The sequence below is a fragment of the Callorhinus ursinus genome, unplaced genomic scaffold (genome assembly GCF_003265705.2).
Source record: "Callorhinus ursinus isolate GAN/ISIS: 27379988/994484 unplaced genomic scaffold, GSC_fseal_2.0 scaffold8, whole genome shotgun sequence".
NCBI lineage: Eukaryota > Metazoa > Chordata > Mammalia > Carnivora > Otariidae > Callorhinus > Callorhinus ursinus.
Window position 1 is genome coordinate 52,174,815 of NW_027397070.1, and position 14,121 is coordinate 52,188,935.

General features: G+C 37.2%; 1 protein-coding gene across 3 annotated transcripts in view; it reads left to right on the top strand.

Moving 5' to 3' along the window:
• TSHR (thyroid stimulating hormone receptor) overlaps window positions 1-14,121 on the top strand; it is a 174,319-nt gene that overhangs the window by 92,229 nt on the left and 67,969 nt on the right. For all 3 annotated transcript variants that reach the window (XM_025870463.2, XM_073895677.1, XM_073895676.1), the window contains exons 3-4: window positions 6,474-6,545; window positions 11,818-11,892. In XM_025870463.2, coding sequence (XP_025726248.1) covers window positions 6,474-6,545; window positions 11,818-11,892 — 147 coding nt within the window. The remainder of the gene's footprint in view (window positions 1-6,473; window positions 6,546-11,817; window positions 11,893-14,121) is intronic.

Sequence of the window (14,121 nt, forward strand, 5' to 3'; positions counted from 1 at the left end):
GCAATCACAATGTTACAAGATTCTTTGAATAAATGTTTTGCTTTTGAAAATGCAGACAATGGAAAGAACCATCAAGCTGCTTGCTCCTATGGGAAGGGACAGAGAAACAGCTTGATAATAACCACTTATCGGTTAGCTCTAGCTACAAAATTACTGCCTAACAAAACAACCATGAACCTCCATAAGTTTTAAAGCTCATGCATCTGGGGTCAGCTAGGGATCAACAAGGCATCTACATGTCACAATTATTTATTCTCCAGGATCCTCAGCTTATAGTAAAACTATTGGGGAAAATGGAAGAGAGGCTCTGTAAATAAACATGCTATCTTTATAATTTAATTAGCTAGATGCCACATTCCAGCCAATTATTTTTGCTCTTTATTTGAAGAGAAATAGGTACTTTAGAAGAAAACTCTTCCTACTTGTTTTCATAATGTTAATAGACTAATAACATTTTTTTAAAGACTTTATTTATTTATTTGAGAGAGAGAGAGAATGAGAGATAGAGAGCACGAGAGGGAAGAGGGTCAGAGGGAGAAGCAGACTCCCTGCTGAGCAGGAAGCCCGATGTGGGACTCGATCCCGGGACTCCAGGATCATGACCGGAGCTGAAGGCAGTCGCTTAACCAACTGAGCCATCCAGGCGCCCCTGGACTAATAACATTTTAAAAGTTAGGGAAGAAAGTGAAGGAAAGCTTAAGCTAATATGTGGTGAATTTTAGAGTTGCAACTAAGATAATTTATACCAGTTTATATTTTTTAACTCACTAATGGGTTTATTTTTTCAGATAGTGTATACATTACTATAATATATCCAGGCAAAACGTACAAGCTGCTAAACTGAATTTGGCAATTTATATGATCAATTACTCTTCTGATCATTCATTCATTTAACATTATTGAAATCAGTCTTCTGTCTCAGGCTACATTATAATCATCAAGATATTAACTAAGTTCATCCAATAATTGATAATTCATTTTCATCTTAGGCTGGGATGGCTGGCATTTCCCCATTCACTTTCATTTAGGATTGATTGTGCATAGTGTATCATTAGTAAGACAGTGGTTCTGAGACCCATTACCCTTCTTGGTCTGTTTGTATTGGTAGGCTTTCTTTGGTGAGAAATCTAGCTGAAAAGAATGAGTGAAATGTTAGCATTTCAAACATTTTTGTCTTGTAAAACATGATGTGCTGTGTAGCGGATGAAAAAACATCTTTTCCTACCCTTCTAACTTCTCAGCTATGGCTCAATAACCAAAGACAGATTAACAAGAGAAAAGCATACAAACTTATTTAATGTAAGTTTTACATGACATGGGAGCCTTTATGAAGAAATGCAGACTTGAAGAAATGACAAAACCTATGTATTTGTATGGTAAGTTGGATAAAGAATGTAAAGTGGTGGTAAAATGTCATGGGAAAAAGGGGTATGAGCTAAGGATAGTAAACGGGGAAACTTAGCAAGGCCCATGTGTTCAGATTCCCTCTTGGCATCCTTCTGTCTTCAGAAATAAGGTTGCTCCTTTTCTCTGGATACAGGGAGGGCACCTCTCATATGAGAGTCTTATGACCTGCTTCAGCAGGGAGAGGGGGGTCAGAGAGTTCTTCCTGAACCTGCTGTTTCTCAAATCCCTCCAGCTTAAAATATTAAATAGGCCAAGGTGTCATATTTTGGGGTAGCATATTCTGAACCCCATTATTCTCCCATCTGAAATTTTCCACAAGAAGTTTGACAGTCCAGAAACTTAGCTGATAGATCATCCCATATCCCAGTGAACCAGTCCCTCAATCCTAGGAATAGGTCAGTCCTAAAGAGTTGTTTCATTTCAGAAGGTGGTGATATGGGTGGGAATAAGGGTACCCACCCAAGTTAGGCTAATGGTATTAATAATCAGGCATTTAATGAGGGACATTTCTGAGGAAATAAAATTAAAACAAAAGTCAATGGTTCCAACAAACTATAAATTCAGTTTTTGAATCCAGAGGGCAGTTAGTCAAGATTTTTAGATGTTGGGTAAGGTAGTAAGGACAGGCAATAACGATTGATAAAATTTTGGGTTCGTAGTTTGAGTATCTCTGGTGATAGCATTGGACATTCTGGTGAAATTTTGGGGTGACCTAAACAGCCATAGGTACAAAGAGTGCCCATACATGATCTGTTATTGTGATTCCCTAAAAGTTTTTATCATCATCCAGTTTCAGCTTATAGGACTTTGGGAAATAGGTAGTTTTTATTTCTGGTGATGCCAAGTCAGGAAGGTGAGAAAAACATTGGATACATTAACAACTGACAAAATGCAAAAATGGCAGGATCCAATCTACAAGGAGATGAAAAATAGCTCAAAGATAATGAACATTCACAGCGGCGGGTAATACTTTTTCACTGAAACAACATTTTTCTCTACGGTCACCTCCATTTCTACCAAAGACAATCCAAGACTATTTTTATTTGCAAAAATAAATCTAGTCTTATTAAACTTGGCCTAATTATTTATGCAAGTGCAACAAGAAAAGACTATTGGATATATAGATAGGCTCTTTTTAAGTCTGCTTTGCAGGGATCATCTGGAAAAGCTCAAAGTTAGTTCAAAGTCAGAAAAGACTTTATTTAGAATTTGATTTTGGGAAATTTGTCAAGTATGTCAAAAGATTTGAACACTTAATTAAATAAGATCCCGGTCATCTCTTTAGCCAGAGTGACAATAAAGCATTTTAAAGGCAAATACAGATGGTTACACAGTTGTGAACAAAACCCTCCACTCTTTTAATATTAAGACGGTTAGATTTTCTTAAGTAATAAAAAGACTTAATAAAGACAACATGAAGCACAAGAAATTATTTTTATAAAACACAGAATCTTTGTTTCCTAGGCAACTTTCTTAAAAGGTAACCAATGACCTGCATATCCTGGCAGGTAAAAAGCCAAGCAAGGCTCTCAGGACACAAAACAAAACAAAACAAAACAAAACCAAAAACCCAAACAAACAGGAAGGCAATACCTGTCCCTGGAGGGAAAGGATCAATATACAATGGGTACTCAAAACTAAACTCACAAGGGTTACAATCCAAAGAACTAATTCTTACAAATATTATTTCCTGCTAACCTGAATTTGGAAAGGAAAGGGCAGTGGGAAATATTTACATTCCTCTCTCGACTAAGCACTAAGACAGAGATCTAGGAAACGGACACGTTAAGAATTCTTACCTTCTACTGGCTTTCTGTCGTTTGTCCCAGACCTCTGCTGCAGTGTCCAAGGTGAGTGGCATATCCCCAGCCTTTTATTATCCAATCCCCATCACCAGAAACTGTAGGGGAGGAAAATAATATGTTTTTCCTTCTACCCTTCTAGTTCCTCAGCTGGGACTTTGTAACAAAAGACAGATTAACAAGAGGAAAACATAAAAATTTACGTAATATAATTTTTTCATGTGTCACAGAAGCCTTCATAAAGAAATGAAGACCCAAAGAAGTGATTAAACCTGAGCATTTTTATGCTGGTTTGAGGAAGAATGGAAAGTCATGGTGATAGAACCAAAGGGTATGAACTAAGGGTAATGATCTGAAGGAAGCTTAGCAAGGTTTGTTTTTCCTTTGGTATTTTCAGAGATAAGGCTATAGTCAGGGCACCTCTCACAAGAGGGTCTTATGACTTGTTTCAGAGGAGAAGAGGGATCAGAAAATCCTTCCTACACCTGCTGTTTCTCAAATTCCTCCAGCTTAAAATGTTCAATATGCTAAGTTACCATGTTTTGGGATAGTGTACCCTGAACTCCATTAACTGTAACTTAATCAGTAGTAGGGAAAAGATCTTTGTTCAAACTTAAAGTGTATATGTGTTTATATGTGTGTGACAAAGAGAATTCAAGAAACATGAATTATATATTTCAGAAATTCATACACTGGGAAAGGATATAAACATTATTTGAATCTTGAATCTTTTACTCAAAGTCTATTAAATTGCATTTAGATGGATTTCTGTTCCAAGTCAGACTTCTTCTAAGAAGTATCTATACCATTGTAAACTTACATTAATTTTCTAAATGCCATTTTCTTTTGAACACAAATAAGCCCCTCAATTTTTAGCCAATGAAAGTTACAAATTAGGTCCACATTATCTAGTATGTGCGCCTTATGATAAGTATGCCCTCAAGATCCATGCCTTAGGACATGCTCTATACATAGGACTACCTTTGAGCTTGAGAAACTCAATCTCCTTGGGTGATACCCGACAGGTGTGTATCTTATCCTTTGTTTTCCTTTGGCATGGCCCAATTTTCCTGGGAGATTTTAATCGAATGATTTGTTGTTCTCATTTTTTTTTTTAACTTCAGAATCTTGGATCTGGACCAACAGCTTTTAATCAATCCAATTAAGGGAATGTAAGTGGGAGACCTATGAGGAAGGGTGGATAATTTACGGGACTTAAATTTTTGAAAATATTAAGGCAGCATTGGGCTTCATGCTGAAACACCTAGAGCCAACAATTTACCCTTTTGTCGTTCACATCACCTCCCCTCCCCCAAGTTAATAGATCCTTTGATAAACTAATTTGGTTCTGCTGATGCATCGATTAGGCAGATATATTTCTTGATAGACATGATGTACTGGGTAAAAGGTACTGCTAAAAATATAAGGTCGTTAGCAATGTGAAGGTGAGGTGCTGGGGGAGGGGAAGTGTTCTATAGTCTTGTGATTAGGTCTCAGTCTTTTAGTGAGCCTGTGCCTCCAGACTCTGAGCTTTGCCAGTGTTTCTCAGTTTTTTTTTTCTCTCCCCTTAGTAGCACAGGACTGCTCCCAGGTCAGGCTCTGGTTAATAGTGTCCTCTGAGGGCAGCCCTTGGTAAGAACTGTGTGCTCTGGTATATTTCCAAATGTTTCCTTTTCCCCTCCCTTTGCCAGAAGCACAAGGGGATATTTTTTTTTCTAATGCTTACCATTAGAACCTGTTTGAGCTCCTGAAGATAAATCTTACAAAATTGTGGAGGTCTCCCTATGACCAGGTTCCCCTGGAAATTTATCAGCACTGTGCCTCCAGCAATTCATCAATCCCAGTATAGGTTTCCTACCCTGACCCTGGTTCTCCCTGTGTTTTCCACACATCAGTCTCTGTTCTGGGAGTCAGGGACTACCTTCATTTACCTGGCTGTCTTGGGAACAGCAGTTTGCCCTGTGTCTTCCCTTCTCCTAGAGGAGTTGTTGAGTTTTCAGTCTGTTCAGTCTGTTCAGCTTTTCACTTATTGTTAAGAGGGAGAAGTGACTTACAGGCTTCCAGAACCAGAAACCAGAAGTTCCAAATGCATTTCAATGACTGCAAAAATTAATAGTTCAAAGAATTCAGAGATCAAGGAAATAGATTGTTGAGAAAAAAAAAACCCTGCAGCCTAGAAGGGAAACACACAATTTTAGTCTAATATCTTTAAATAAGGTAGTAAATGGATGATATGTGATTACTCATATTTATATGGCAAAAACAGACCCATGAAGAAGATGGTAAGTGTAGTGAGGCATTGTCTTTTTGCAAAGTGAGTTAGGACATCTTCTTCCCTGCAGGATTCTATCAAGCAGTTGCAATATCAACAAAAGGAAGTCAAAAGTGGAACACCTCAGGATGCCTGGGTGGCTCAGTTGGTTAAGCATCTGCCTTCAGCTCAGGTCATGATCCCAGGGTCCTGGGATGGACCTTGGGCTCCTTGCTTAGTGGGGAGCTTCTCCCTCTGCCTGCCGCTCCCCCTGCTTGGGCTCTCCCTTTCTCTCTCTCTCTCTGACAAATAAATAAATAAAATCTTAAAAAAAAAAGGAACAGCTTGGTGGACAGACATCCTGAAATGCATGAAGATGTCTTATTACCTATAAGGAAAATAATCTCAGCCTTCTGAAAAGTATCCAAAAAGCTACAACCTTTAAGTTGCATATGCAATAAAGATGCCACAAGAGAATTAGCTCCTTGTCAGTCAGTTATTTCAAAACTGTAGCAAGTAGATGATAAGCTCAAGGTAATGACTGAAGAGATCTTTGGTTGGACAAAAAGATTGTAACCATACCACTATTTTTAATCTTTAAGATATATCACATGCATTTAATGCTCTTAATATGCTCTTCATATATATTCCAATGGCATTCCAAGACATTTCCATTGACATGTGCATGATGTGAATTCAGGAGTCCTAATAAACTTATGAATATGTTATATTGCCCTCCAGTTAATAATTTGCATATGATGTCAAACAAGGTATACGAGTTCATTGCAAATTCAAAAATGATGTTTGAAGTTTTATTTTCTGCATTTGAATCTCACTCTCAATTCTTGTTTTGTTGGGGGAAAACTGTATGTTTGTTTTTCCTTGATTATGTATGATAAAATATATATCATAAGGACCAGCATGCTTTTAATAATGTATTATTTGTAATTAAGGTGATTTATTATAAAAATCCAATGATTAAAACTCTAATTGTGTAACTGTTATTTTCACAGGAAGTTTACAGAGACTCATATGAAAACCATTCCCAGTCGTGCATTTTCAAATCTGCCCAATATTTCCAGGATGTAAGTCATTTTTTAAAATATAAATAAAAGTTTGCAACTGTGCCATGTTATTTTTTAAATGTGTTCTATCAAGACAAATACTTGATATATATTGTACTTGTATAAGTCAATATCTACATCTCCAATGTATGTGAAAAGTTTATGTACAAGATGTTCATTTGATTTTGCGACATCTCTAATCCCAAATTCCTAAATGCTTTCTTTCTAATGCAAATTTGGTCTTGAGAATTTAATAATTCTCAATGTATTTTAATGTATTTTGGGATGTGGCAAAACCTTAGCCAGGAATCTCCCCCATAAACAGATTTATATATCGATCTGTAGTCCATCTCTCCTAGTTACCAAAAAGTTGATTTACTTTTTACCACTACGAAAATGTTTACATTTTGTCAGAAACATAGGTAATGATTTCAGACTTCTCTCACTTAAAAAAAAACACACACACAAAAATGCTTCTAAACCTTAGAAAACTGAATTGCTATACACTCAAGAGCAAGGATAAAAAGAACTTCCATATTGAGTTGACAAGAGTATAACTGTATATGAAAAGAACCAGGGCCTTATTTTGTTTAATGGATTCTGACAAGAAATGAAGATAATTCAGGCACACTAAATGACAGTACAACCAGGAGCAACCTGTGTTGATTTGGGCTAAATTCATTCCTTTCATGACCATTTATTGTCTATTGTGTCATTTCAGGGGGATTTGACATTTTTAGTTGTTACGAGAGGAGGGGACTACTGGCATCTCCTGGGTAGAGGCAAAGGATCTGCTAAACACCCTACTGGGCACAGAATATCCTTCCGCAACAAAGGATTTTCTAGTCTCAAATGTCAGCAATGCTGAAGCTGAGAAACCATCCCGCTAAACATCTCTGCAGTTTTTGATTTTCCTGACCAGCCTTTCCTTTTTCAAATTCTTGTCTTCTCTGATTTCCTGGATATTGCTGTCATCCTTCTTTTTAACATCTTACCTTAGCTACTCTTCCTCAGTCTCCTTTCCTAGCTTCCTATTTCATTTCACTCAATTCTTTAAAGATCAGTTCATTCTTTATTTTGTCTCAGTTCCTTTATAGCCTCCTCTCCTTGAAGGAACACTCCCATTCCTTTGGCTTCACTATTATGTAACACAACTAATTCCTAAATGAACATTTCCAGCCCTGATTTATTCCTACAAGTCAGGCCTGCTTTAAAAGCTTACTTCCAAGTATCATCATCTTGATGTCCCACAGTCACTTCAAACAGCAAATCCAAAATAAACCCATCATCTTCCTGCTAAGCTGTTCCTTTTCCTTCTCCCTTTAATGGCATAACCATTTAGTGACCTATAAGCTAAACACCTCAAATTCCCCTTTTGCTCTTCTTTTTCCCTCAATTCCTATATAATTGCCTATTTGGTGCCTCTACCTGGATGTCCCAATAGCTTGACCATTACTTCATTCATTCAACAAATATTTATTGAGCCCTACTTTGTGTCTGGCACTTTGCTAGATGCTTCACATACAACAGCGGACAATACTCATAGAGCTTCCTAAGAGAGTGATAGCGCTATGATAGGGTCAGTCATAGAGTGCTACAGAATTTATACAAGAAGCATATTACCTGGATGGAGAGTGTGGTCAGGGAAGGCTTCTGGGAGAAAACGACCCCTAACTTTTGATCTGCATTATCTGGGTGGTGGGATGGGCGGGGGGAGGTGGAAAGATAGTTCCAAGCAGAAGGGAAAAGCTGGGCTGTCCGTTACATTAAAATAAATTTGTTGAGGCTGAAGCTTAAGCTGGGAGAAGGGCAGTAGAGAAAAATGAAACCAGGGAATAAACAAGTGCAGGGCCTTGTGAACCATGTAAAGCAGTTTGAAATCTTCCCTAGGGGCCAAGCCACTGAATGGTTATAAGCAGGGAAGTGACAGATCGGGTGTTTTAGAAACATTCCCCTGTGCTGTGGAAAGGGAGTCAGATGGAGTAAGACTGGAGACGGGAAGCTAGTGAGGAGGTTGATGCGGTGTCCTGGGGAAGAGGGGATTGTGAACTGAGTGATGATGGTTAAGGGAAAACAAAGCGGCTGTGTGTGAGAAACAAATAGGAGAGAACCAACAAACTGGAAAGTTGATTGATTTGGAGGTGGAGGGAGATGGAGAAGAATTTCATCCAAGTGTCTGACTAGGACATGTGTGTAGCTGATGAGCATATTCGCTGCACTAGAGAAGTTTTCTGTGGATTTGCTGTGGAGGGTCAAGGAGCAAGTTAGAAGTTCAATTTGGGGCACATGGCATTTGAGGTGCCTTTGAGGCATCAAGCAAGCTATGTCCAGCAGACATCAGGACACAGACATAATTTTTTATTCATTCATTTGACAATTATTTATTCTGTTCTAAGAGATGAAGATACGTCAGGGAACAAACAGAGATTGATGCTCCTATGAAGTTTACATTTGAATGGAAGGAAATAGGCAATAAACCAAAACCATAATAATTATATACTAGTTTAGAAGGGAATAATGGATATGGTAAAAAGAAAAAAGCAATGTAGAGTAAGGAGGACTGGAAGTGCTGGGTATGGGGGATGCTCAGGGAAGACTCGCATAGGGGTTTTTTGAGATCTGAGAGTCATAAACAGGCAGATGTAACTGAGACCAGGGAAGGGCTTCAGTAGCGAGGGAGAGGCTAAGGAGAGTGAAGAACAAACAACTTTAAGGCATGAGTTCCCTGAGAAAGCAAGAAGGGATGGTATCCAAATAGAGCAATTGACTTGCTACAGGAAGATTGTCATCTTTTATACTGTCACAAGAAAGTAGTAGTAAGGGAGGAGGCAGGTATGGGTAAATTAATAGGCTTTGTGGTGGAGAATTCTAGGAATTCTTATCTCAAGGTTTCAGTCTTTTTTACAAATTATTAAAAGATAATCTGCTAATATTGAGGGTGAAGAGTTAGAAATATGAGGTTTGAAATAAAAGTGATGGGCAATGAAAGAGGGAGGGTTGGCTCCTGCCAGGACACCCAGGCAGATTTGAAGGCCCTGTTGAGACTTCCTCCATGGAAACTATGCTGGATTCTCCAGTCTGGTTAAGTGTTCCCTGAACCACATTAGTGCACTTATCACTCTACATGTTAATCCCATTTACTTACCTATATTACCCACTACTGTGAATTCCTTGAAGCTAGGGAACAGATCTGTTTTGTCAATGCCCATTTACTGACATAGAGTAAATATTCAACAGATATTTGTTGAATGAAAGCACACAGATATACGTAAGTAATCGTTAAAGATCTGGTATGTCTAGGGGGCAAGAGAGAAATCATTTGGGTGATCCTAGGTAGGTTTGCCTGGGACAGGACAAATTTCCACCTATTATTCAGGTATAATTATTAATAGCAGCCTGTGTAACTCACAAAAATATCCTAGTTTGGATGATAAATGATATGGTCACCCTAGTGATTACATAAGACTTATAGGCTAAAGAAGAAATTTGAGAAAGAGATGGGATCTGATTTTTCCTGTTTATAAAAATGGGATAAGCAAGCAGGGAATCACTTCTTTCATCCCACTGAATAAATGGTGTATTCACAACTGAGCTATAGGAGCCCTTTGAGGATGTATAATTCATTTGGAGAACTGGAACTTCAGTTATTACGACATGGGCAGAATGACCATCCCAGTAACCCCTTGAGAAAACTTCACCTCTAAACTAAGAAATTCAGGAGAAAATTTAGAGCAATAGGTATGACGTAAAGTTAGGAAAACAAATTTTCAGCCTTCAAAATTAATCTTGTCCTTCAGATGGCTCAGCTTCATCCATTATAAATCTCTGTGATTTCTACACAATAAATTAATCTTTTCAATGTCTTCCATTGTTTCCTCTATGTTAAAGATATATTTGGATCAAAATAATTTACATAACGTTATCCGCAAGTGGCCATGGCTTGGGAGACCTGATAAAGGATAATTGTTTGGAGAATAGATAAACCAAAACAGAAAGTACAGGACCATTAGGAAATTCACAATGACCATGGCAGAAACTCAAATGGAACAGGAACAGTCAGAACTCCTCTCATAAACATTGTATTAATGAAAGTATTTTACTGACAGACTTAATTCAAACTATAGATGAGTGGTCCTCAATCCTGCCTGCACATTGGAATTATCGAAGAAGCATTTTAAAAATAAAAGTATTTGCACCTCATCCCTCATAAACTCTGATTTAATTATCCTGGATTATGTCTTGAACATATGTAAATTTTAGAAGCTTCCTGGGTAGTTCAACTCTATGGCCAGGGTTGAGAATCTCTGCTGTGACTACAAGTGGATGTCATCTATTAATTCTTAATTTTCCCAAATATCAGAGATACCTCTCAATAAAAAATGATCATTGAATTTGGCTGCATTAGTCATTCTCATTACAGGAATAGAATTTGTGGAGACTCTTCGAAACAATATTCCCTATGTATTCTTGACAAGTTGTACTTAGAAATTTCTCTTTTCTCTTTTCATACTTAAAACTTTTATTTGAGTTACCTTTTGCTTACAAAGTTCAAGACAAATCTTGAATTTTCTGCTTCATCAAAATAAAGAAGAGAAGTCTTGAGTGGATATGTAGTCACCACCCTATGGAATGTTCCACTAGAGAATTATAGATTTCTCATCTTCTCTGAAACTCTATTTCTAATCCCATGCTATCACATACTGCATTAATAATGCCTCTTTTTTAATTCTTATGTTCTTTTCTAATGTCTTTCATTTTCTGCTATTTTGAGTAACTCATCTATTCACCCATTCATTCATTACCTTAACACATATTTATTGAGAGTCTACTACATGCCTTGCACTATGAAAGGCACTCAAAATTCAAAGGCCACCCAAAACAGACACAGTTCTCCATTTCAGAGAATATATAGCCTAACCAGACAGCATAAATCAAATATTATCCAAACAATAAGACAGTTGCACTGTGATAATTAGTGAAAGGAGTTCTCAGTGTAATGAGGTATACTTAGGGGAAATTTGACCTAATCAGGAAATTCAGGAAAAGCTTCTGAAGGAAGTATCAGTTGAGTGAAACCTTAGGGATGAATAGGACCTAAAGAATTGGGAAGCTTTCAGGTATCACGGGATCTGAAAAAAGTATAACTAATTTTAACATAATTAGGGAGAAATCATGTTGCCTGATTTGGGAAGCCCTGGACAAAGAAGTTTTATTAAGATTAATGTTTGGGATATGTATGGCATTCACAACGCTACTAACTTTCTACTTTGCTTTATATTTTTGTGACATTCAGCTACTTGTCAATAGATGCAACTCTGCAGCGGCTGGAATCACATTCCTTCTACAATTTGAGTAAAATGACCCACATGTAAGTACAATGAAAAGTGCAGCATAGACTCCACCATAGCCAGTCTTGATTGATAATTCTAGGGCTCTAGATGGTTGTAACAGCTGGGTTTTTGACCATGGGTCAAAACTTCTGTTTATGATTAAATTCTTAACTGGTTCTCACAGTTTGTTAATCCATCCAAAATTCCACTTCCATGGTTGAAAGGTAAAGACAAAACTAGAAGTTCTCTTCTTAAATTGTCATTTCATTCTATTACTACTCTGCCAGCAGATTTCATTGGTGTGGATGTCAATGAGTCAATAAATATTTACTCACTACTGACTTGATTCCAGGACTGTGCAAGATTCTGCAAATGTAACATTTTTTCTCAATTAGGAAAGAGAAATGTAGTTTCATGGGATTAGAAAAAAAGTGGGTTTAGGAACTCTGGCCTTGGAGTTGGTTAGAATCGGATTTGAACCCTGGCTTCTCTGCCCATTCACTACCTAACCTTGCACAATCATGTAATCTTTCCTAGCCTCACATTCTTTATTTGTAAAATAAGGGTAATAAGAGTTTCAACTTCATATGTTTAGTATAAATATTGAATGATATAATGCATGTGATCCTGTGCCTAGCACATTAAAACCAAGCAGTGCACTTCATAAGTAATTATTGTTTTTATTTCTCTAGTACATTACAATTAAAAGTTGTACATAATCACATTATATTCTTCTAAGCAGCCATTTAGTTTTATGAAATACTATGAAATATTAATTATTTTCTTGAAGAAACAAAAATACATATTATCTATGTTCTAGGGGTGCCTGGATGGCTGTCAGTTAAGTGTCTGACTCTTGGTTTCGGCTCAGGTCCTGATCTCATGGGTCATGAGATCGAGCCCCTCATCAGGGTCTGCACTCAGTGGGGAGTCTGCTTGAAAGATTCTCTCCCTTTGCCCCTCCCTCTACTTTCTTATCTCTCAAATAAATCTTTAAAAAGAAATATTTACTATGTTCTAGATGTTATATTAAACATTTTTTTCTGTATTTAACCCCTTCATTTAAGGCTCAAAAAACAAACCTATCAAGTAGAGATTATTTTTTTCTGTTATTTATATAAGAAAAACATAAATTCATAGAGGATATATATGTTTTCCTTAGTCACACAGTTATGAGGAGGTAAGAGCAGAATTTTTATACCTTAAATGTCTTACTCAAAAATTCTTACCCTATTCTCTATATTATACTGCTTTCAAAAACACTGAGGCTCAGAATGTTACTTCCAGATATGGTAGGCAAGCTTATATCAGATCAATCATTACTCTGAAAGCAACTACAGAAGATGGATAGGGAAAAAAATTCTCTAAGTGGATTTAAGGGGAGAGAAGCAAATCCCAAAAACAACATTTGATTGTTTTCCTCTTGAGGAAATTCTGTGAATTATAAGAGACAACTGAGAGACTGATGTTGAACAGAAGTTTAGGAAATCTCATAGTGCTAGCAAACCAAAAACTGGAGTTCAGGGCTTACACAGTAGGATGGCTCCTTAGTAAACAAACATCACAAGATTTTAACTTGGATCCCTAAAAAGCTTCATCCCAGAAGAATGGAATAATGGGAAATAGAACAGCCCTCATGAAAGCTAAAGCCTAGCTTTAAATTAATAAAAATAACGAGGCATACAAAACAAAACAAAACAAAACAAGAATATATGGGAAAAAATCAAGAGAAGAAAACAAACAACAGAAAATGATCACAAAAGATTCAAATATTGGAGTATTGGAGTTATCAGGCACAGACTTTAAAGTAACTAAAATTAAGATATTCAAAATTTTAAAGACAAGATAGAGAATTTCAAAATAGAATTAGAAACTATAAAAAGGATCAAATAGAAACAAGAACTTAAAAATTCAGTAACTGAAATAAAATCTAAACACACGAGTTTGACAACAGATTAAACATAGCTCAAAAGAGAATTAGTAATCTGGAAGATAAGTCAGAAGAATATATCCAGCCTGGAGCATGGAGAAAAAAAGAAAATTTAAAAATATATGGCACAGTAGGGGTGCCAGGGTGGCTCAGTCAGTTGAGTGTCTCTTAGTTTCAGCTCAGGTCATGATCTCATGGGGCATGAGATTGAGCCCCGTGTTGGGCTCCACATTCAGCAGGGAGTGTGCTTGAGATTCTCTCTCTCTCCCTCTCCCCGCCATGCTTGAATGCATGCATTCTCTCTCTCTCTCCCTCTCCCTCTCTCCCTCTCCCTCTC